Raw genomic sequence first — 25616 nt, forward strand, 5'->3', positions numbered from 1 at the left:
AAATTCTAAAACTTATGAACTGAATCCCTTTCTAAGTGAGGAAGGATTTTTGTTAGTAGGAGGATGACTACAAAAATGAACTTAGAAAATTTCATGAACAGCATCCTATAATTATTCCTTCAAAAACTCATTTCACAGATCTTCTGGTACGTGATGCACATGAACGAGTTCTTCATACAGGCAGCTAAACACTCTCATGTTCCTCCATGAAAAATACTGGATAATTAGATCTAGATAAAATGTGAAACAGGTTATAAGAAACTATGTTTTGTGTCACCGTTATAACTCCCGACCGATGCAACAAGTCATAGCATCATTACCTTCATATAGAATTGAAAAAGCAAATCCTTTTCATGTTATAGGACTGGATTATGAAGGTCCACATTTCGTTAAAAATGAAGATACGAAGTATTATATTCTATTATTTACCTTGCAGTAACTAGAGACATTCATCTTGAACTAACAAAAAATCTCACAACTAAACCTTTCCTACTTGCTTTTCGTTGATTTATATCTAGAAGAGTGTTGCCCTCTTCAATATACTCAGATAATGCGTGTACATTCAAGGCAGCTGACGCGGAGCTGAGAAAGATGTGGCAAGTATTAAGCCATTCCGATGTAAAGAATTATTATGCCGCAAATGGCATTCAGTGGAGGTACATCATCGAAAGAAGAGCCTGGTGGAGTGGAGTTTACGAAAAACTAATGCGGTCCGTCAAAACAAGAAAAAATCTTGGTAGAACATGACTGCTACCCGAAGAATTGAAAACTGTACTGACTGAAATTGATGCGGTGACACATCGTCGACCCTTGACTTACATCCAAGATAATGAGCCCCAAGTTCTGTCACCTAGTCATTGTCTGCCAGGACAAAAACTTGTGAATTTGCCTCCTGTCAAATACACTGATGAAGTGTGCAGCACTAAAGAAATTCTTTTAAAAGCGCATCTACGTCGTGAAAAACTATCAAATAACTTTTGGAAAATCTTCTATAAAGATTATTTGGTGAATCTGAAATCTGAAAATTATGTGAACAATGACCGTGCAAAACTGGAATTGAACATGAACGATATCGTGATAATACATGATGAACATTTACCATGTAACATGTGGATGGAAATTGGGGAAAAGTTCTGAAAATTTTTACTGATAGAGATGGACTAATTCGCAGTTGTAAAATAAAGACTGAAAAAGGTATTATAAAGAGATCTTTACAGTTATTAGTTAAATTAGAGTGACAAAAGTATTAATATTGTGTGATAGTATATTACTTATTGAATACATAATTTTAATGTGGCTTAGTGTGTATGTGTATATTTAATATTTAAAGTTGAAATGTATACATAGAAATAGTATGTATAGAGAAAATTTTAAGGTTGTAGAAATGTATAACTATGTTTAAAGTTTAGTTTTGAAAAAAAAAAAAAAAAAAGTTTTAGGTAAAAAATTCTAGCATTTTAGTTAGATTATTGAAATGTTACTTGTTTAATGTTATCGTGAGTTATAGAAATAGTTGATTAAAATTCCTGATGCTTGAACTGAAATGTTATGGCAATAATCTTTGATAAATGTAAGTTCCTTGATAATCCTGAAACATATGCTTAGTTTTACATATTCTTGATGATATGTGACATTTTCCTGATTACAAATACTTGAATTTGTATTGAAATGAATAATGATTCTTGAAAATAATTCTTGAAGATGTTCATGTACATCTTCCAGAATGGCATGGTAACATTAATTGTTCTGGAACTACTATTCAGCCGAGCTCAGTGTGTAAGAAATTTTATCCGGAAATCTATTTTAATCGCCAGTAGAGGGCGTAAAGGCTTCATGATGCATATTTCTTTTTCTTGGATCTGGCAACGCCTGTAGAATACCTATAGGCATTAAATAAAGCTTGAAGCCTGATTCGATTGTATAACGTGTTCTGTTAGAACATGCGTGTCAGGTAAAACAGCTAGATGCTTCGTCGAGTTAAGTTCGGAAGCTATAGGTACAAATCATATAACAAAGGAAATAAGGCAATCGGGGACTTTGATATCCTGTGTAAAAATAATCAAGCAGTGAGAAAAATATGCATCGGAGAACATGCTACCGGGTTAAGTGTAAACTGCACAAATATGAAGTGCTTTAGGCCAGAAATGTGGCGTTTAAATAGGCGAAAGTAGCTAAATAAAAACAGAAACTGCAGCGTCATCTGTCCAGCAAAATAGCAGTTAGAAAGAAACATTGTGAGATAAGGATTTTAAAAAAATTCGGAAAAAATGGATTGTATTTGAAATCATTGGCTTAAGAGTTTTGTTAATGTTTGAAGGCTTCAAAAAATTCTAATTCGCTAACTACTTTGACAATTTTAATGGAATTACAATCAAACTGACGAGTAAGTGTCGGCGAGAGAAGATTTATTTATTTCTGCGTTTTTTAATTCAATATTCATCGGAAGTTTTTGTTTGGCTGATGTTACCTTACGTTATTCAGAAATTAAAAATCTTACAGTGTTTTAAGGCCTGAAGAACGAATCTTAAGAAAGAAAACAGCTAGCTAATTGAGTTTAGGAAGAAAGCGGGCAGTTTTCTCAATCCGAGCAAATTAATAACAAAGGATAGATTGGAAGAAATAATAAGATTATTGTTGCCGTTTTTAATGAAAGAGCTTTCTGTAAAAAATAAATAAATTAAATACATTAAATTATTGATCGTAGATTATTTTTCATTGGCAAAGTGTATGCTTATAAATCATTAAACCCATTTAAACTTTTCAAATTACAGGGGAAGTCGTTGTGACAAAAAATCCGTGCCATTTACCAGGGGATATAAGAAAGTTCATCGCTGTTGATGTGCCTCAGTTGCATCATATTGTAGACTGCATAGTTTTTCCTAGTAGAGGACCTAGACCTCATCCAAATGAAATGGCTGGTATGTATTGCATTTTTTTTTAAATTTGTGTATTATTTTACGTAAGATCTGCATTTCTACAACATTATCCTAAAACAAAGTACATATCGCAAAAGTTTGAATTAAATATGAAAAAATTAAAGACCAGAAAGTAACTTGAGTATAAATGGCAGAGAAATAACTTAGTGTATAACGTAAAGCCAGATAAAAGCCGAAATTAAAAATGTATCGATTTCGAGAGCGATCTGTTATAAACCATAGAGCCATTACATTATGACCACCCCTCACTGAGCGCATTCAGTTCGACGGGACACAAAAAAACGGCGCACACCTAGCTGATGCTGGAGTATATAAAGTGCCCATGCATTGTTTTATTGACTTAGAATATTTAGTGAGATAATGGGAAAATCAGCTGATTTATCAGACTTCGATTTAGCGAAATAATGGGAAAGTCAGCTGATTTATCAGACTTCTATAAAGTTCAAATCATTATGGCTTGACGTCTGGAAACATTGATTTCAGAAACCGCGCACTTGGTGTTCACGTGCAGCCATTTGCGAGTACTCATCGAAAATGATGTATGGATGGTGAAATGTCAAGTCGCTGGCCATTGGTTTGCCGACCACGGCGCATTGATTCTAAAGGAGATTAGAAACAGTTATTCACTGTTCTCCATGACCAAAGGGCTGCAACGGCCAAAATTACTAACAGCTACAACGGTGGTAACTCAGACAGTGCATCTCAACATCCACTGCAACTTACGCTGCTGTGTATGCACCTACGCAGCTGCTGCAGTGAACCAAGGAACATGGGCATTCGACCGCAGAAGTAAAGCAGAAATTCGCCTGATCCTACGGATCACGTTGCCTTGTCAATCACATTGACGGGCGACTGCGAATAAACCGATCTCAACGGAAATCCTGATACTTGGGTGCACAGTTGGCCGGATGCAAGGCGGTGGTATGATGGTGTGCGGAAGTTTTCATGGGGCGCATTGGAATTCATCATCCCCATAGCACAAACCTTGACGTATGTACGCTATGTGAACATCATTGCGGACCAGGTGCACCCCTTCATGGCAAGAATGTTTCCTTCGGGTGATCGCGTTTACCAACAAGATAATGTTATAAGGCCCGGATATCATAAGTCCGAATGTCCATGTCATAAGGGCCGAATTATCAGGGAGCGATTCGAAGAACATTCTGGTGAATTTCAAGTCATGTCCTCTGGATTCACCTTGCATGAAACCAATCGAACGTTTGTCGTTCCACTTGGAAAACCGAATTCGTGCTGCAACGCTACTACCTCGCAATATGCATGGCGGATTTGAGGGTGAAATGTTAAACAGGTGGTTATAAAGTAATGGTTCCTCAGTGTATGTTCCTTCTTCAGAAGCAAAAATATTTTTGCTCAAAAAATATGCAGGCGAGGCGAGCTTTTTATCAAAATTGATAGAACTTTATTGCTAACCTAAGACTGCTTACTTTTTTTGCTTAATTTTAATTCTTACAAGTTCTGAATGTAAAAATATACATATATTACTTATAAAGTAAGTGATTGATAACAGGGACGTTTTAGAAAATCTATGCATAATAAAAATGTATAAACATTAGCTAAAATGATGACTAATTTTACATGCGGAAGAAACTATTCGTAACTAAAAAATAGTGATTTTTTTCAGGAAGGAAATAACACATTGATGTTAAAAATATAATATGAAAGAATTTACGCTAGACTGTGCTATTATTAATCTCGTTTCTTTGATAATTGTTTCAGATAATAGTCTATTAAACTTAAGTCTACCATCATTATGATTGTGTAGGGGAATAATCCTACATTAATTTTAATAGCGTTGGAAGTGAAATTAACTTGTTAGAATAGTAGCTTGTAATTAAAAATTTTTTTATAGAAATGGGATTACTATTTGCACTAAAGTATCTCATATATGAATCCTTATCCTTTATTTTTGGCCATGTTGTTAATATCCCAAGAAACTAAAGAAAGAGGAAAAGAAAACTAAAGAAAAGGGGACCATAATAAAAATATGAAAGCACTGTTGCGAAAGAGTTGTAAGTAAAAAAATATTTCATATTGTTGCGAGCAATATGTTCATGGATATCTATTTAAATAATCTCTCTAGATGGGCTGGGAATCTGTCATTTTATTGTAATTAATAATAATAATAATACATAGAAAGATTAATAGCTGTATAATAACTCATTGAGAATTCAGATATTAGGCAAATCTTGTTTTAACACTTGAGAAATACCGTAAATTACCGGAATTACTAGCATAGTAAACTTAGAAACGCAATTCAGCTAACTCACGGTGAACTGTAGTCTTTCTGAAATCACTCAAAACTCACTTAACTGATCTATCCTGGCTGTCAGAGGCTTGTATATTGTGTTGCACGGGTTTCTAGAGCCTTCGAGAAAAATAACTTCTACGGCATCGAAAATGCGTTTCTTTAAAACTTCCAGAAAATCGCAAGTTGGCAAGAAAATGCGAAATGTCACCAACTTTTTCAGAAGGTATTCTGCTCATGTCCTGGTTGGATTATTTTCACAGTTTAAATTATCTTGGATTCAGAATAATAAACTATACGATTCAGTACTAGAATTAAGCACTTATATATATAACATGTATGAGCCACAAGTTCGATTACACACAAAACACGGTAACATATTTAACATTATTGCAAAAAATTTTTAAATAAATTAAAAAAAGTACATTATATTATTTACACAAAAGAACAGTGCAGATAGATAGATTTAAATATTTGCAGGAATTTACAATAATATATCAAATTTATCTGCCATCACTACACACAGTGTGGTTTCGCTTTTGAGTTGAAGACGCATTTCAGAATTTGGCTGAGCAATTGAGGCATGACTGATTTCAAACAGCTGAAGGATCTAATAAATATGAATAAGTAAGTTTTTAATAATGATGTGAGCGATCATTTATTAGACAAATAGACGAAAATTATATTGGCATCATATAAAGAATGCTAAGAAGAATTCCAAATAAGCCTCGTATTGTTGACTGCTAGATCGGGCAGAGTATTACCGTTTACCCTAAACTATGGCCGTATGTGGCTGTACTTTGAACGTTGGACATGGAAAAGAAATGGTACGACATTGTCATTTTAAACGATTCTGCCTACAGCAAGTACAACGATTGCATCCAAATCTGGTGGCAATGTGGTAACAGATATTATGATCCTTGCATTATGCATTGTCTTACTAGTCCGTCACCTGGTGTAATGATTTTTGGTTAATGTATCTTTATTATTACATTATTTTTTTCTTAGGAATCTCTTGCTTTGGGGAAATTTCTTCGGTGACCAGTTTATGCCTGGTCACCTTGTTTCGCACTCATATACCTGACCTTGTTCATTGTCGCCCGGGGTTGACCATTGGAGGCTTGCGCCTCCGTGGATCGCCTTTAGAGGTTGAGGCGTCACTATATTAGGGGCTGTTCTGCAGCATAGGTCAGGAAGTCTCTACCTTCTTGTGCACTACTTTCCTTCTTCCTTTCCGAATAATTTCATGTATATGAATCGCGATAAACTGCAACTATATTGCTGTGGATGATGTTGAATCACATATACGTGCTTATGAGTCGTGAACTTAAAAATAAAAGAAATATGATAAATACTAGTTTATAGGTCTTTTAACAGATTTCATAAGGAGGTTAACTTAATTTTTATTTCTTGAAATACAGTATTTGTTAAATGTTATGCAAAAGCATTTCATCCAGAGTAAAAATAAATTATATAATTGTATAATAATCTTTATGCTTATTACATTTCATTTTCTATAATCTGAAAAACTGTATTATTATCTTAATATTTATTCGATGTATAGGTTCAGATTTAGACGGAGATGAGTATGCAGTCATGTGGTCTCCAGATTTGATTTTTCATCGTTCAAATGCAGAACCTGGAAATTTTAGAAGTACTCCAGAAGCAGCCGTTTCTACAATAAGGGTGAATAATTTATTAAATATATATTTAACATAGTTTGATATTTTATATAAAAATATTCATTTCTTGTTTTATAAATATGAAATTTTATTATAAAATTAAGTGTAGACACAATAATAGTTTGGACTTTTTTGAAAGTAAAAGTAATAACATTCTTCCTTTGCAAATACTATTTAACAGCTTTTTAATGTACACAAATTCTACTAATCAGTTTTTAGTTTGTAAACTACTGATGTTTAAAATTTCGTGAATTGCATCAAACAAATATTTTGGCAAGTTTATGCGACAATAACGAGTTTAGAAAATTGGATCTTAGATTGGCTTCCCTATCTATACCAGTATGAATCTGAATCAATTTATGAGCAGTTGGTTAGCATGAAAAACGACTTAAGTCCTTTTTATACGTACGATGTTACTGTAGCGTAATCAAGACGGTATCCTTCGATAACATCGCGGACGAAGACGTCGCGGAGAAAACAATGCAAGGCGAAAACGTCGTGCTACAAAACATCATGGGAGAAAACATCGCAAAGAGAAAACATCGTGGTACAAAACATCGTCGTCGAAAATAAAGCGATTCAAAAACTTTGCAGTTTAAAAACATCGTCGTCGAAAATATCGTGGTAAAAAATAAAGTATCTACAAAGCATCGCATGACGATAACATCCCAGACATGCTTTTTTCAGGCTTTAATAACTGTAAATGGATATTCTCATGATTTGTGAGCGCAAGATGTAAAGAAGGATAATTTTTACTTTCATATTTTTTATTAAATATAAAATAGAATTTTAAACCAACATAGTTAACTAACAAAGACTAGAATTTTAAACCAACATAGTTAACTAACAAAGACCATTAATAAATCATTTTTATAAAGTTTTTACTGGTAATTTTTCATAAAAAGTATAAACTATTAAGTTGCATTTAATTTTCTATGCTTAAGTTTCCTTCTTACTTTTTCAGCAAAAATTTATTAGTTAATAAAAAATATGAAAGTAAAAATTATCCTTCTTTACATCTTGCGCTCACAAACCATTATGGGAATATCCATTTACAGTTATTAAAGCCGGAAAAAAGCATGTCTGTGATGTTATCGTCATGTGATGATTTGTAGATACTTTATTTTTTACCACGATATTTTCGACGACGATGTTTTTAAACTGCGAAGTTTTTGAACTGCCTTATTTTCAACGACGATGTTTTAGAACTGCGATGTTTTCTCCCACGATGTTTTGTAGCACGACGTTTTCGCCTTGCGTTGTTTTCTCCGCGATGTTTTTGCCACGATGTTTTCGGCTGTAACCAATCAAGACTTATTTCAGCTAAGAAAAGATTTCTAATCTTTTTAAAGCTTAAACTGATAACAATCCAGCTTTTTCAAAACTGAATCTCATTTTTAGTAATTAGTTAACAAATTCGTATCACGTTCTTAATGCATTCACATATGCTTTGTGATGTATGTTCTTCAGCTGTTGTCTTTTGCAATTTGTTTCTTTGAAGTTGCCAGCTATATTTTGTTCTGAAAAAAAAAAAAATCAAAACGGAAAAAATTATTTTAGATATTAAGCACATGCATGGAATAATCATACGATCAGCCGGTGTAGACAAGAGATAAGCTAATACGTGAAAATTTCAACACCATAAAGGAAGGGCAAATTAAACCAAACTTACAGGAAACTTAAAGTAAGGTAAGACATGCAAATGATTAAAATTACAAAGCGATTGCATGGAATGAGAACCAGCCCCTTGATCGCATGCGTGGAATGAGAACCAGCCCCTTGATCCATGTATATAAAGGACTGTAAATTTGCGTTGAAGTCTCATAATCTTCTTCTGTCTGCGGTGAGGAATTAGTGGTCAATAAATATGCCTCGTCAACAGCAGGGGTTGCCATACCGGCAGCTAACAGGGTTCGAGCGAGGCCTCATCGTCGGTATACGAGAGGGTTAACTTTCGAGCAATCGCATCCCGCACTCAGCATAGGTATAGTGTGGTGTATTTAATTATGGCAAAGCACACTAGGGCTATCTGCCTAAGGGAAGGGATGCCTTTCGTGGAGGACTTTCTAAGGGAAACTGGCTCGTATACACGTTACACATGGGGAAAACCACAAAAACGCCCATGCAGCCAGCCCGTTCGTGGGATTCGAACCTCGGACCGAACTACCAGTGTTCAGCGACTTTACCGCTCGGCCGCTGGTGGGCGCACTCAGCATAATGCCACAATAGTGATGCGTGTTTGAAAGAATGGTCAGAAAAGAACCAAACTAGGCGAAATCTTGTTCTGCAGTTACGCTCCTATGTTGTAACGTTGCAGCTTGCCGCGTCTGCGTTTCTTCGGTACTTTCTGACCCGCACAGGCATCTCAAGCTCGGCATCACTTTTGCACGTCATCCCTTTCCATTACTCCAATGTAAGCGCTCTCGAACTCTCTGCAAAGTCTTCATTATTCCGAAGTGGCCTCTTGTAAGGCTACTATGTAGTTCTGTAAGTACATCCGCGATCCGAGATTTTGGAGGTATCAGCTGCCATCGGAAAGTCTTTCCATCATCCGATTCGAATTTGCGGTACAAAACGCCGTTTCGAGTATGGAGTGAGTCCCAGAGAACCCAGTATTGTTTTGTCGTCGGTACTACAGATCGAAGTGTCTTGTCAGGTAAGTTTTCTGTTAGAGGACTCCATTAAATCAATTATGGGTTTAATATCGACGTCTTCCAGCTGGTCTTTTCTGACATCTTTGTCACTTCGTCTCGATCAGCCGATGTTGATGTTGTAATATGTCGTGCGAATGGAGTATGCAGCTCGTATTTCGCTTCGACCTTGAAATAATGTAGGCAGGTTTCTGGACAAGGTCTTTTAGACAGGGCATCGGCACTTTCATGTGACGATCTCTTGCGATGATGAACAGTTTTTTTCTCGGCTGAATGCAGTTCGTTATTTTTAAAATTCCAAGAAAAATTGTATTTTCACAGAAATTCCAATCTCAGTATAAAAGAATTTGGTTCATGCCATGCGAGAGAGGCGGCACTTCCAAATTGATGTTTACGTTTAACTTTCCATCTATGTCGATTTTATCACCAGACGCAGTCTGTAGGGTAACATAAGAGGGCGTCCAAATGAGTTCTTCTTTAATCTGTTGAGCTAAATCTTTTCAAATGATGGTAACATTCACTCCTGTATCGATCACAATGTTGCAAGGATATGTCCCATGATGAAGAGTCCATTATTGCGGCCACTCACTGCAGAAATCTGAAGCGCTTTGAAATGGGGCTTTTCATTATCCTACAAAATTTCTCTCTGCGATATGGTCATTAATTTGTTTCCTGCGTTGTTGTTGGGGAATGGTCTTATTTTCCGTGTCCTGGGCTGTTCTGAAATTCTTCCGTACGTGTCTTTCAGCTCCCCAGTTCGAGCATCTCAAGGCGTTGACTTCCCTGTTTCAGTCGTCTGTCTTATTTTCTGTTCTTTCGAACATGGCCTTTAGTACCACATTTCCAGCAATTAAGAGTTAGTTTCTTCTCACTTCTATTCTGTATCAAAGCATCAACTTGTCTAGTTAAATCATCTAGGCGAGCAGCCATTTGATCCACCGGTTCTTGGAGTTGCGCAACTGTGGGTGGGTGGCGGTTTCTACGAGTTGCTTGCTGGGCCTCATCGAATTTCATGGTGTACACTAGAGCGCTATTCAGATCCTTCATATCCGCCATTCGTAGAGCTTTCTGTATCTCAGGATCCCGGATGCCGTCGGTAAAGCACTACAATGAGAGGATTTCCCTCGTTTCTGTCGGGCACTTCGAAAAGGCGAGGTGGGACAGCTTTTCAACATCTGTGGCGAGCTTCTGGAGTATTTCCGTTGGCTTCTGTTGAAGGGATCTCAATTGAAGCCTGCTGTAGTCTTTTAAACACTTCTTTCCAAACCAACGCACCGGACAAAACTTCGAAATCTAGCCTTTTGTTTTCGGGAAGAGTCTGAATCCGCTGCGTCTGCTTTTAGAGAAGAAGCGAGATGACAGACATTATCTTGGGGATCCCATCCATTCGCTTCCGCCACTATAGAAAATTGTGTCTCATACACTTGCCAAGAGGTCATATGTGGATAACTTCAGGGAGGGACGAGCAGGAGGCATGGGTAAAAACTTAAAACCATGAGAACTGCTCTACGCCGTCACTGCGAATTTATTTAAGGTATCAACTTCTTTGGCGACTGCAGAAACCCTGTTATCAATTTGTTGTTCCACGGCAGAAACTCTTTCTTCTATTTGCTCTTTGACTAAAGAAGCTTATTCTTCAATTTGTCCAACTGTATTTTCGATCACATCTATTGTGTTTTCCATATCCTCAAATTTTCTTCTATTATACAGGTAATTTCTCCTTTAATTTCTTCTTGACTTGCTTTAATCTGTGCTTGAACGGCTTCCATCTCTGCTTTAACTGATTCTTGACCAGTTTCCATATTTTCTGGAATGGTTTCCATCTCCTCTTTAACTGATCCTTGACTAGCTTTCATCTCTCCTTTAACGAAGTTGACGGCTCCTTCCATCTTTTCTTGGAATGCAGAAAAAGAAGTGTTTTCCCATCGCTCTTGTTATTGGCATTCAATCCCACTTCTGACACCAAAGTGTTGCGTGCGTACAGTTTCGTAATAGATTGAATGCACAGGCCCGATAAAAGTTTAATAAAATTGAATGCACAAGTCCGATAAAAGTTTAATAAAATATATTCTTATCACAAGAGATATAACAGAATTTGGAATATTCCTCAGAGATATTGTACAAATATCACAATATCAAGCAGTATAATCAGTAGCTATACTTTAAACTACAAAAGCGTTAAATAGAACGCAGTCCTCAGTGCAGAGAAAGCTAATTCGATCAACAATAAGTTACAGCAGCTAAGTGAACAACTGAGCTGAGATGTTCTCTCTCTTGCTTTGTATACCTCTTTAAAGCACGATAGTTCTTGCAATATCTGGAAAGCAAAAATAGTAGAATTACGGTTACAGCTAACATAGTAGTCAATTGCATTTATTGAAATTAAATATAAATTACCGAGGTAAACTTTTATTTAATGTTAAATGCACATGCTCCTGTATTTTTACTGTTCCGGAGTAGCTTGCTCTTAAAATACGTCTCGTCCTGCATAGCACGGGAAATAAAACAATGGTAAAAGTTTACAATTGGGCACACCTTGTTGTTTGGCCATTCTTTTTTGACTCCAAGATCAGCGCCAGGAAGGTACAATTTCAAGATGGCCGCTACACAAAACCGAAATAAGAAGTCAATGAATTACACAATGTGTCCAAGTACACATCGATCAATTTTCACTTAAAAAAGCATCAAAGAATTGCACAAACTAGGCATTGCGCACTGCCTTAACTTTGTCCATGTACACATCAATCTGTTTTCATTAAAAAAATATCAGGATGCCAATCAAATATCAGGAGTTATCAGGAATTTCAGAAGTCAGTGATAAAAAAATATCAGGAGTTACGTCGTGGTAACCAGAAATGACGTTCCATCGCCAAAATTTAAGGTGCTACTTTGGTAGACGGTTGCACGGATTTTTGGCGATTTACATTGGCACAATATTTGGCGCGGTTTTTACAGTTGTCAGCCATCTTGAAAAATGCTGTTTTTACGTAGTTCACGCATAGTAAAGTATTCGAAACTTTAAAAAAAAATTAATATCGTTAAAAGTAATGGATTAATTTTTTGTTGAAAACGTTGTTTTCTAAGATGGCTGGCAAATGTAAATAAATACATTTACTAAGAGTATAAAATGCTAAAGTAAGGTTAAATTATTACTTTCATATAATAGAATAAAAACACCGCTATAAAAACATTGCACCAACATTTAATTGGAATAAAATATTACTTAAATTGAATATTGAATTAAAAACATCATACCAACGTTTAAAAGGAATAAAATTTTTCAATTACTTAAATTCAAATCCTTTAAAATAAGTTTTATAGGATATAATTATTTAACATTAAAACATATGTGGCAAGAAATATCTCAGGAATTTTGGAAAACAGTGTATTAATTTTTTAATAAAAATTGGAAGTATACAATTATAAAGTAAAAGAAAAATATGTACTTACATTTTTTTAAAGTTTTTTACCTCTTGTATATTGATAAGTTCCAGGGGAAAAAAAAAAAAAAAAAAAAAAAAGATCTTCATCTGTGATCCACATCTCTTGCACTTCATTGAAGAAGCAATTAACGAGGTTTCCTCCAAAAATTAAAAATAAATTTCCTCTGACCCTTGTAACAATAAATAAATCTTTGATTAGGAAAGCCAGGTTGGCCAAAATAAGGTCTCAAACAACAATTTTTTTATTCCGATACCAATAATTCTTGGTAATTACCAATAACAACATTCATCTTCGAAACGGACAAATCCATTCGCTTTGAAGTCTAAGGAATTCGAAGAGATGAATAAAAAAATTTTAAAATGGCACGGTAATGCACAATATTCAGTAACCAATCAGGGAGCTGATTACATCACGCATAGAATTAAAATTATTTAAATAATCATTCATAATAAAATCATATTTTAAAAAAATAGAAAATTAAATTGTATTTTAATATTTAATAGCCATAAATAATGTTTAAAACATTAGATTAAATTTATAGATATTAAAACCAATTACTTTTAAAATAATGTGACTTCATTCATTACATCATCCACAACATAAATTTCCGTAAAATATCATAATAAAATTTTTATTTCAAATATAAATTCAAAATTAAATTCATTTTTATTATTTAGAAGTCATAAATAATATTTAAAATACGGAATTTATGCATAATAAAACGCATTATTCTTTAAACAAAATGCCAACAAAGTATCGGTTACCATAAATAACTTGTCCAGCAATGGGTTTACCATAAGTCGTATAGCTCGCCAAAAAAAATCGCCAAAATCCGTGCAACCGTCTACCAAAGTAGCACCAAATTTAACAAAATTTGTTGCTATTCGAAGCGGCACCCAATTCTACACTAGAGCAAAAACAATTTGAATTATAATTTTACTCAGAATATCTATCTAAATAGAAAATTCGTAACAATACTAACGTACAAAGAATATTATTGTATATAATCAATGTTTTTTTCCTAGGTGGAGGACATGATTGAATTTTTGGGGACGTATATTAAGAATGATCAAGTTGGAACGATAGCTAATGCACACCTGGCTCATGCTGATTATGGAAATATTTTTTCAAATATCTGTATCAGAATTGCAAACAAAGTTCATATAGCAGTGGATTTCGCAAAACATGGAGAAAGCACACAATTGTATCCGAGTGAGAGACCAGTGCGATTTCCAGACTTTATGGAAAAATATCATAAGGACACATATAAGTCAACCAAAGCACTTGGAAAAATGTATAGGATTTGCAAAGACTTAGAATCAGAAAATGAAAATGCAAGCATTGATTACCATGGCATACAAGTAAGTTAACAATAGTAACTAAAATGCATTGTTGTCTGTAACAATTCAGTTCTTGTTGCAGTTCCAAAATTTGATTCACAATATGTGTATGTAAATTTTAAATATTTAATTTTTTTGTCTGTTTACATCATGGTTATCCAGCTTTGAAGCAGCTTTCGGATAGTATTTACAAATATAAAGTATGCAAGGACCGCACTACGCGACAAATGTACAGAATTTAATGTTTGCTAACAATCACAATGTAACTTATCGTACTACTACATCTGATAAAACTACTCTTTAATCCAAAAAATATTTATTAGGAAAAATATATGAATGTAATATTTTAACATAGATTCTGTACCATTTTTTAAAACGCCAGTGTTTTTGACAGCTGGCTGTGTAAGTGCGTTATTGATTTCAAAGAATATATTCAAGGTATTGAAATTTTTTGCTTCGTGTTTGGTTCATATAGGAAAAATTTTGTTAGTAAATATATACATGTTTAAAAAATAAATATCGGGAAATGTTCATGGAAAGCTGAAAGTTTTCATTTAGTAAGGGCTGTGATGACTTCATGGTTTAATAAGGCACCATTTAGCAAGACGAAACAAACATTTATTAAATATATAATTCAAATAATAATATAATAGTTACTCAGAGCAGTACGTCGCTCCTACCGCATAGTACAATCTACTACTTTCCTCTTCCGAGGCTAACATGCAACTCCTAATAAATACATTAACCCTTCTCGAAGAAGAGCTACCTGCGCCAAGCATGCTCTGTTGATCGCCAAACAGTCGCCAGATATCACACCCCCGTCGTAAGATTGTTGTTGATATTATTTACAAATCAATCAGCAATCTGGAAACTAAAATCTAGCAACTGTTTGCGATCAACGTGAAAAAGAAAAAAAAACTACATATACTTTTATACATTCTCTCCTAATTTTCAAATCTCAATTACTATAGACATACCTCAATTTACTACATAAATATAGATAACACATTTTTATATATAAACATAGATAAATCATTTTTAACTTCACTTGTTCCGAACCTTATTATTATTGTAACAATTTATCAATTCTTAATTCAAAGAAACCAAGTTGATATTTTCTTTTATAAACATTTTAAAATATACCCTAGTATTATTCCAATGATGACAGTAAAATTATTAAGTTTCTTATATATATATAAAATTATATTCTTAACATTCCTTTTAATTAATGATGCTGCAGCATGATTTAAATCCTTGGGAGACAAATATCTAAATTTACCACTTACCTCGAATATTTGTTATCCAATAATTTCTCTATCTATTTCAAATTACATAAACATCTTATTTGCACAAAATTGTAAAATGATTATGAAAAGCAAAGAAAACTATCTAATTATTAACTATACAAAATGTTCGTGAAGATGAACAGTAAATTAATGTTCAAAGTTCACAAGTGGGAAGTCTGGATAATGACAGTTTTTGTCAGTTTTTGACAGTTTTTTTCCAGGGCAATGTTCTATTTCGAGATTATATTTCTGCAAAGCTATGGCCCGTCGTTGTAATTTGGACGATTGCGGAGCATTTCTCACTATAAAGGCTAGAGGATTATGATCAGTCACAATTTTCATCGATGAACCGAATATCCAAGGTTCAAACTTCTTCAATGCCCATACTATAGCATAAGCTTCTCGCTCTATTGTCGGCCAGCTCTGTTGAGGTTTCGATAATTTCTTGCTCGCGTAGCAGATGGGAAATTGCTTCTCTCCCCTTTGCTGTGACAAACATGCACCTATTCCGATTTGGGATGCATCAGAATGAATGACAAACGGATCCTGCAGTGTTGGGGTTGATCAGCTCCGTTGACATCGCTAATCGTTCCTTCAGTTGTTGAAATGTTGACTCATGAATTTCTTTCCATTCGAGTATTTCCGGTTGTTTATTTTTCGTGAGTTCTGTGAGTGGGTAGGCGATCTCTGCATACCCTGGGATATAATCGCGATAATAATTACATAGTCCTAACAGACTTTTAAGATCTCTTTTCGTTTTCGGCGTTTCCAGCTTCTTGATTGCCTCTATTTTCTCGGGATCTGGTTGATGTTTTCCTGATCCAATGATGTGTCCTAAATATTTAATTTGAGGTTTTGCAAACGAACATTTCTTCGAATTGATAGTAAATCCAAGTGACTCTAATTTGGTAAAAACTTTATCCAGATGTCGGAGATGAGTATCGAAATCCGTGGAAAATATAGCTATGTCATCAATATAGGCTCTTGAAAATTGTTGAAATTCTTTCAGTGCGTTATTCATTACTCTCTGAAAAGTTGCTGCTGCGTTCCTTAATCCAAAGGGTAGCACTTTAAACTGATATTGACCTCGATGAGTTTTGAACGATGTGTACTCTTTACTTTGTTCCTCCATGGGAATTGCCCAATATCCTTTCAGCAAATCTAAAGTTGTTATGACGTTGGCTCTTCCTATACTGTACATTAAATCAATGGCATTTTGCATAGGAAAGTCATCTGGCTTCGTCACTGCATTCAAAGCTCGATAATCTAAGCACAATCTGATATCTCCATTTTTTTTGCTTACACAAACTACTGGATGAGCTATTTCTGCATTACTTTCTTCTATTAGTCCCGATTTCAATAATTCTTCTACTTCTTCATCGACCTTGGGTTTCAATGCTTCAGGAATCCTATAAATGTAAGGTTTCTTCCTCTCCATATTGGGTATTAATCTAATTTTATGAGCTTCAACTTTAGCTATTTTCAGCTTTCCGGTGAATAGTGCTCGGTGTTTGTTGATAAGAGCTATCAATTTTCTTCTCTGCTGCGGATTCAAATTTTCTAAATTCAGATTTGCATCTATTTTAAAATCTTCCAGGGGGGTCGAGAGATCTTTTCCTGGTAAAGTTATAATTTCTCCAAATTCTTCTTCATTTTCAAATATCACTCCAACTGCATTGACACTAGCTTGGAATTTTCTAATTTTATTTGCATGAACATGTTTGATCTTTCCATCAGGTAGTTTTACTTTATAGGAATGAGGTGGGCAATGATTCACGATTTCTCCTGGACCAGTCCATCGTGCATAGAGTTTGTTATTTGAATCTGGTATGAGTAAATAAACTTGTTCTCCGATTTTGAAATTTTTTGGTATTGATCTCCGATTAAAGTACTCAGCATATTTTTGTTGTTTATCACTTGCAATTAAATTGGCTTGTTCGGCTGCTTGTTCTAACCTTATTTTTAAAAGTTGTAAGTAATCCACTGCCGATTCACTTAGATTAGGTGGTATAGGTATTTCTCCTGACCATGAAGACTTCAGTACTGCTAAAGGACCTCTTGGTTGTCTTCCATACATCAGCTGAAATGGTGAGACACCCGTGGTGCAGTTTGGTACTTCTCTGTATGCAAAGAGCAGGTATGGGATGTGCTTATCCCAATTCGAAGGATCAGTCCTGATGACATGATGTAACATTTGCTTGAAGGACTTGTTCCATCTTTCTACTAATCCATTTGAAGCACTGTAAGCAGGTGTAGAGAACCTAGGGTGAGAACCTAGTCTTTTCTGGAATTCTTTAGTTAATTTTACGAAGTTACTTCCGTTGTCACTAGCTATTGTATTAGGGATTCCTGTTCTCATGAAAATCTCCAAAAGCGCGTCGCAAGTGGCTTTTGCTGTCAAGCTTCTCAGTGAAATGGCTTCTGGCCATCGGGAATGTTGATCTACCAGACATAACACATATTTATGTTTCCTAGCAGAGGAAGGTTCAATAGGTCCAATAATGTCGATGTTAACTGTTTCGAAAGGTAATCCTGGCCTTCTGACCGGTGTGATGGGAATCTTGTCAGATCGCTTTTCTGGACTTTTCAACTGACAATCTTTGCACGTTTTACAAAAGGTTTCAACATCTTGTGCTAATCCAGGCCAATAAAATGAATATCGTATTCGCTCCTTTGTTTTTCTTATCCCAAGATGTGCACCGAAAATGGAACTATGTGCTAATTCCAACACTTGTGCTCTTCTACTAAGTGTGAAGCACTAACTGAAAAACATTCTGTCCTAATATTTTTTCTTGGTGATGTAAAAGATGATCAATAAATAAATAATTTCCTTTTTTTTCTATTGCTAGCTTCCATGCTTCTCTCAGTGAGGGACAGTTAACTTGCTCTTCGCGTAGGCGTTCAGCAGACGATAAGTCTGTGTTTACATAAACACTCGCCTTCTTCCCTTCCTCCTCTTCGTTTTTCTCCTCCATAAGCATTAGCGGGGGGGAATCGACGCTGTCGTTTGACTGTGCATTGGCGAATAAAGTTTGTAAGTTTTCGCTTCCGTAATTATTTCTTTCTGCGTTTGGTTCTTCTGCAGCAGGATTAATCAACAGTTCGTATATTTCTGGAGTTATTGGGCAAGGCACATTTAGCTTATCAGTCACTGCAATTAATGTATCCACAAAATTAAATATATTGCTTCCATGATCTTTATGGTAAATAGGTACACGGCAAACTTTTGCTTCAATTGGTTGTCCGAAAGCAGGTGTTAGCAATATTTTACCTCCTTCTCTCTCCTCTAAATTTGGAATGAGCGATGAATGTACGATCGTTATCTGCGTTTCAGAGTCTACGATAGCTTCGATTTTCTCAGAGTTAATAAAAATATCTACTTTTTGCAGTGGTTGAACGATGCGTTCTGCGAATTCAGATCGTAGATGGGATGAGTCTACTTTAGCTACGATGGCTTCTTCTTTTGATGTTCTCTTTGAATTTTTTTGAGTTTTGGAATCATCCTTTCCCTTCTTATTTACTGCAGTTTCGTTCTTTCTTCTTTTGTCTGGGCAATCTCTCGCGATGTGTTGATAATTTCCACAAATATAACATTCTTTTCTTCTCGCGTGAAATCTTTCGTGTTTTGGATATTCTTTTCTCATGGGTGGTGGAATATATTTGTCGTGTGCACATGTTGTATCCAGGAATCTCGGTGATCGCTTAATTCCATTTCGAACTTCGTCGAAAGATTTTCCTTTGGCCGTGAAATAAATATCACATTCTGTAGCTAATTCTTGAGGCTTCAGCCATTTATTTCCTTGGCGTATTGCGACGTGTGCAGCTGTTTCTTCATCTAATGCTTGGAATAATTTATCGGAAATAATTAACTCCTTGAGTGTTTCGAAATCCTTTACTTCTCTTGACTTGCAGTAATAGTCCCATGTAGCTGTTAGTCTTGAAGCGAACTGGATATGCGTTTCGCCGGAATAACGTTTAGTTTTTCTGAAGTTTTCTAAACAGGTTTGAGGAGTAGGTTGATATTCCTTCAGAACAAGAGTTTTCACTTTTTCGTAATTTTGCAGATCTTCCTCCTTTATATAAACAAGAACATTTGAAGCTTTTTCTCCAATTAATTTCAATAATATTTCTGATTTGTATTCTTCAGGAACCTTCTTGTGCTTAAATGCTCTTTCGATAGAATCGAAAAATATATTCCATTCTTCTGCTCTCTTCGGTACTGGTATAGTCAGTGTTTCTACTCCTTTGATCAGCTTGTCCAGGGAAATTTCGGTTTCTCGTTCTGTGTTTTGTATTAAAGGTGTTGGACTTCTACTTCCTTCATTTTGAGTTGCTCGAATCTTCGCTAGTTCTATTTCGTGTTCTCTTTCTGTTCTTATTCTTTCTTCTTCCATTTGCATTCTTTCCATTTCTTCTTTTCTTTTTCTATTCTCCACTGTAGTAATCAGAATTTCTTTCACGAAATCAGCATCTTCGATGTATTCCTTGCTATTCTGGAGTTTGTGTTTCAGTTCTACCAGCTTCAAATCTGGGGATGCTTCTTCGCCAATTTCCAATAGAACTGTTACTAAATCCTCTTTCTTTGCGTTTTTGAACATTTTCTTCTATTTTCCTTTAGAATCAAGCCTTTCAAACTCTCGATTAAATAATTCTCACGTTTTTACTCTCTTTTGCAAATGAACACTTCTTTCGTTAGTTAGGCTTAACTTTACGCCTCTTCCGTTTTCAACGCTCTAAGCTTCTAACCTCTCTGGTTTTCTCGAAAGAGAGCGTGTTGTGATGACTTCATGGTTTAATAAGGCACCATTTAGCAAGACGAAACAAACATTTATTAAATATATAATTCAAATAATAATATAATAGTTACTCAGAGCAGTACGTCGCTCCTACCGCATAGTACAATCTACTACTTTCCTCTTCCGAGGCTAACATGCAACTCCTAATAAATACATTAACCCTTCTCGAAGAAGAGCTACCTGCGCCAAGCATGCTCTGTTGATCGCCAAACAGTCGCCAGATATCACAAGGGCGACAGATAGAAGTTCACTAAATGATTTTTTTGTCTCAGAAGCTGATTGCAGCTGTATAGGTTCTATCTGCAAGTTCTGAAGTATTTCCTTAAAGCAGGCGCGTAGCTAGAGGGGGGCAAGGGGGGCATCTGTCCCCGAGCGCAGAATCCAAGGGGCGCCAAACTGATGTTACGATATTTTAGAATTAAATGTTTTCCATCCTTGGCAAGCAGTAGGGGGCTCGAAATCTTCAGTTGTCCCTGGGCACTGAAAACCCTAGCTATGACTCTGCCTTAAAGGGCGAGAGGAGATCTTGATGCCTACGATTGTTTATTTAACAAGCTTCGATTTATTCCCTTAAGGGTATCTAAAGAACTTCGCTAATGGTATTATCGTTAGCTATTATGAGGATTTCCTGCAATAGTCATTCCTCGCTGCCGCAGCAAATGTTCGCGAAGTTATGCTTGCAGTTAATGCATGGAAGATTTCAAGTTGGTTTATATACATACAGTTCGTGCCGTATGTAAATTAAACATATTAGCCATTCAGAGCAAAATGTGCTATTTAATTATCGCTTGTGAGAACAACTTAGCTGGAGTTTTCGAAAATCGATGTCCGGCTGGAGTGTCCGAAAATCGATGGTACCATGAATTTTTTAATAAATAAAATTCATTTTAGTGAACCTTATCAATATTTGTAAAGTAATTTCTAATTCCTACAGAGTAACTGCCTATAATATATATAAGTAATATGAAAGTCATATTTATTTGTATTTCACGAAAGAAGGTTTTTGAATTCAATTTTAGTTCAAAGGGGCTTTGTCCTTAAAGGACTATTGTTTTCGTTTTGCGATTTTGCGTAGGTTCATTATAAATGTTCCTTTTCACTTTTCAAACTTTTGCCACCAAATATTAGAGTACTGCATTATATTTGAAGAAATTAACTAATGAAAAATCTGCATAAATGCATCTATATTTCTCGCATTGTGATAAAACAACGATACATAGAATTTCGGATGACTGCGAATATGGGCACGTTGAAGCCCAAATTTGAAATTTGGAATTTGTTTTATTATCGATTTCATATTTTGTAAAACTTTAACGAATTTCTGATTAACAAACTCAAGGATTTCAAAGCGAGCAATGGAAACGTTGTACAGGGAAAAAAAACAATTTTATCTCAAGCGCGCGAAACTCTGTATCAAAAATTGTAAAGATATGCTCAATTTAAAAAACTATTTTGCGATATTGCTCTTGAACTGAATTTTATGGTTTAAGTGCGAAAGACGTGACATTTAATAAATAGAGGTAACATTTACCTGAAAAAAACGCCCCTTTGGACGTAATTTAAAATCTGAAACCTTTCAGATTTAAATTTTTTTTATTATTATGATTTATTTATTAATTTACGTTTTAATCATATGCGTTTCTATAAACATATGCGTATCTTTTATATAACCATATGCGTTCGCAAAAGGAAATTAACACACTACTGGCCATTAAAATTGCTACCCCATAATTTAGCGGCATGCAGCAAACATCACCTTTGCATAAAATATACTACACGCTGGACTAAGCAAATGGTTAGCATTCCAGTGCATGCATACGAAGCGGGTATGGCTACTGCCATCTACATTTTATATAAATGGGAAGATTGCGTATCGAGTTTTTCATTTGGAAATCCCTTCTGAACGTTGATTGTTTGTGTCAAGGTCGTGTTATATCTGGAGTAAGAAAACCTCCTTCCAGCATGCGTCTGAATTCGATCGCAGCAGGTCAGGGCCTGTAACGACTGCGATTTATCGTCCCGCAACATTTGCTTGTGTTGATTTGGGGTTCCATGACTGTCAGGCAGATATAGAATCGATGGGCCTAGGAGGACCATATTGAATGTTATGCAGGATTTCAGCGGCCCCTGCCTGCTAATATCCCGAGGGCCAGATATGTTGTCCCCTCGGGCCTAGAGGATAACATAATTGGAGGAAATCAAAACTAGCCTTAAATCATTTAATTAATTCATTAGATAAGAACTCATGGATACTTCCATTTTCTCCGAAGCAAATTAGTACTACATACGTATTTGTTACTATAACTATTACTAGTTCTAAAAATAGAATAGCCAAGGTTTTAAGTAACAAAAATGAAATTATTTGCCTTTAGATTTTTGCTTTGGCAATTATTACAATTGTATGTAGTACTTGTAATTGTGCGAATATGTATATGATACTAAATTACAGTGCTTCAGTATAGCGTGAAGTTTTGTTTTTAGTGCTTCAAGGATATCTAATAAAACATTTTTGGTAAAAGTACTGAAAATGCATTGTCGCCCTTGCTTAAATCTAACATCAGCATAAAATGTGAAGAGCTTCTTTGTATCTGTGATTTTTATGTTCGAAAACAGAACCCATTTAGCAGATAAATAAATTGACTGCATTTATATCGAAAAGCTATTTTAATAAGGATAAAAGTAATTATAAGATACATAGTATTATTGTTTTACTATTATAAAAAGATTAAGTAAGAAAATAATAAAGCAATCCAGAATTTTCTAGTGTCATTACAGGATGAGATTTTTAACAGAAGTTCGTAAAACTACTGTGTATTTTCTGTTGTGATTTTGCACGATTTGTTTTCCTTTCTTATTATCTGCTTTTAATAAAACTTTTAAATTGATTTTATAAAATCCATGGAACTCTCGAGAATTTCTAAAAACAATTTTGAGAAATAAATAAACTTCTCATATCTCTAGAAAACAGAAAATTTGGGTGAACACCACTAACAACCTAACCTGACAAAAATAATTTATGTATTTTTATATATGATGATGATATTCAAAATGGCATATCAATTGAAACGTTTCTTTACATCCCGAGTTTATATACCATAAGAAGCAATATAGTATATGAAAGAATTTCATTTTTGTTTAAAGCAAGTAATCCTTTTCATATAGTTAACTAATTTAACTGTTTTAATCATTAAACTGAAATACGAAGGAATGTGCGTGAAGTAAAAGCTTTCTTGAATGTTATTTATAAACTTTCGAGCATGTATATTTATTAGGAAAACACAGACCTTTTACTATAAAGACAGCGGTCATGATTTGAGAATGCCGTAACATTAAATTTACACAATATAATATATGCAAGTGAATACTGTTTATGATTCTGGTTATCAGAAGTGATGCTTATTTATATTCTCAGAAGTGCTAATCTTGTATATTAGAAAAAGCAAAGCGAAAAATGTGTATGGCGTGGACGCACTCAGCTGGTTCTTGTCTAACGATGTTTTTACCCGAAGCGTGGCGTACAGTGAAGTTGTGATAATTTCATGACTTGCTTTATTAACTTTATAGCTCATTGTTACGATGAGTTAAGCTCTAAAATAAAACATTTGAGCCACATTCGCTTAATCTTTTTTATTAATCTTCAATTAGTATCATTCTTATTAGACTTTACTTAGTATTATGTGTTTAGTATTTTAATTTCATTTAATCCTATCACCAAGTCTCAAATTGTATACAACTTTAAAGTTAGATTTATTCTCTACTTTTTAATTCTCCTAGTCTCATTCCCATACAATGAATACGTAACGAGTTTCATTCGTTCGCTTATTCGATTCATTACAGAATTGGGGTCCTAATAGTCATCTATAGAGATCATTGTCTGTGGAAAGGAGTTGGCGGGAGAAAGTTCAGTAAATTATTGCTAAATATGATTCTGGTTAATTTAAAACAGTATTAGTGGTAGATACACATTTAATTAAAATTTTGTTAGCACTGTGGCCAATAGAAAGAGTTCTGTTGATATTATAGAGTTCTAGCCCAACCTAGAGCTGCATTGAAGCTATCTAAATCCAAATGGCTGGTTTTATGGGTTTCATGCGAGTTTTTGGTTTTATCTCTAACCGTGCGTTATGTGCTTACGTTTGTGTAGCAAAATAAAGCACCCATCTATTAAAATTGATCTAGAATAAGGAAAATTATTTTTGTACTTCTGCCGCCTCAACAAAGACCAACTATTAGCGTTCGGCTACTGAAAGACGCGACTCGAAATATCAACACATAATCTTGCAAACTTCAGACAAATACCACTAGGGAACACCTATCATCCGCGCGCTTATTCTGGCTTTAAGTATCGAAGCAAGGAAGAAAAATAACAGTTTAAGCTTAAGCTAAAATTTTTTATTTAATCTTTGTTCGTCGATAGCTTATAAAATTAAACATAAAATAGTCATTGTTTCTTGTATAGATGAGAGTGAATGTAGCTATTTGCTATATTGAAACACAGAGGCGTAGCTAGAGTTTCCAGCGCCCGGGGACAACTGAAGAACTTGCGCCCCTTTCTGTGTGCCAAGAATGGAAAACATTTTATTAAAAAATTTCGTAGCATCAAGTTGGCGTCCCTTGGATGCTGCGCCCGGGAACAGATGTCCCCCCCTGGCCCCACCCTAGCTACGCCATTTTTGGAACAAGTCGAAACCTCTACCAACCTAACTTACCCCAAAAGGCTGGTAGAGCCTTATTTCGATACACCGAAATCTATAAAAAGTGTATAATGTAATAAATGTAAGTGTATAATTAAAAAATATTGCTTAGTTATTAAGCCTTTCGAGACGGCGGCTATTGGGAGTCGAAAGGAATCGTCGCACAGAAGAGATTTTGTGTCCATTAAGCCTAACTTTAGAAAAAAAAAAGTTGAGGCCCTATAGTCATAACTTTGGTACTATTGTAGATTGTTACATAAAGCTATCATATATGTTAAAATTAACGCTTAATAGTCTTTTTCCTTTACTTTATATAAAAATATATTAAAAAATTGTTTACTTCGAGAAATACTTTTCAAAAGGGCTATTTAAATTATTCCGAAGATCTAATTAATAAAATGCATTAATAAACATTTAAATTGATAAAAATACAAAAAAGACTATTTACTAGAAATAAAAAATCTTTCACGTGATCTGGGAGGCAGATACTGAGCTCAGACTCTGACAAAATATCCGACTCT

The 25616-nt window shown here is 34.9% G+C and overlaps 1 protein-coding gene across 11 annotated transcripts in view; it reads left to right on the forward strand.

The window, feature by feature from the left end:
- LOC118190586 (uncharacterized) overlaps positions 1-25616 on the forward strand; it is a 228101-nt gene that overhangs the window by 194295 nt on the left and 8190 nt on the right. For all 11 annotated transcript variants that reach the window (XM_085825327.1, XM_085825338.1, XM_085825331.1 and 8 more), the window contains 3 exons: positions 2772-2918; positions 6767-6888; positions 14005-14340. In XM_085825327.1, coding sequence (XP_085681453.1) covers positions 2772-2918; positions 6767-6888; positions 14005-14340 — 605 coding nt within the window. The remainder of the gene's footprint in view (positions 1-2771; positions 2919-6766; positions 6889-14004; positions 14341-25616) is intronic.

The sequence above is a fragment of the Stegodyphus dumicola genome, chromosome 10 (assembly GCF_044657685.1).
Source record: "Stegodyphus dumicola isolate Sdum_Otavi_A_Nest chromosome 10, ASM4465768v1".
In the NCBI taxonomy this organism is placed as follows: Eukaryota; Metazoa; Arthropoda; class Arachnida; order Araneae; family Eresidae; genus Stegodyphus; species Stegodyphus dumicola.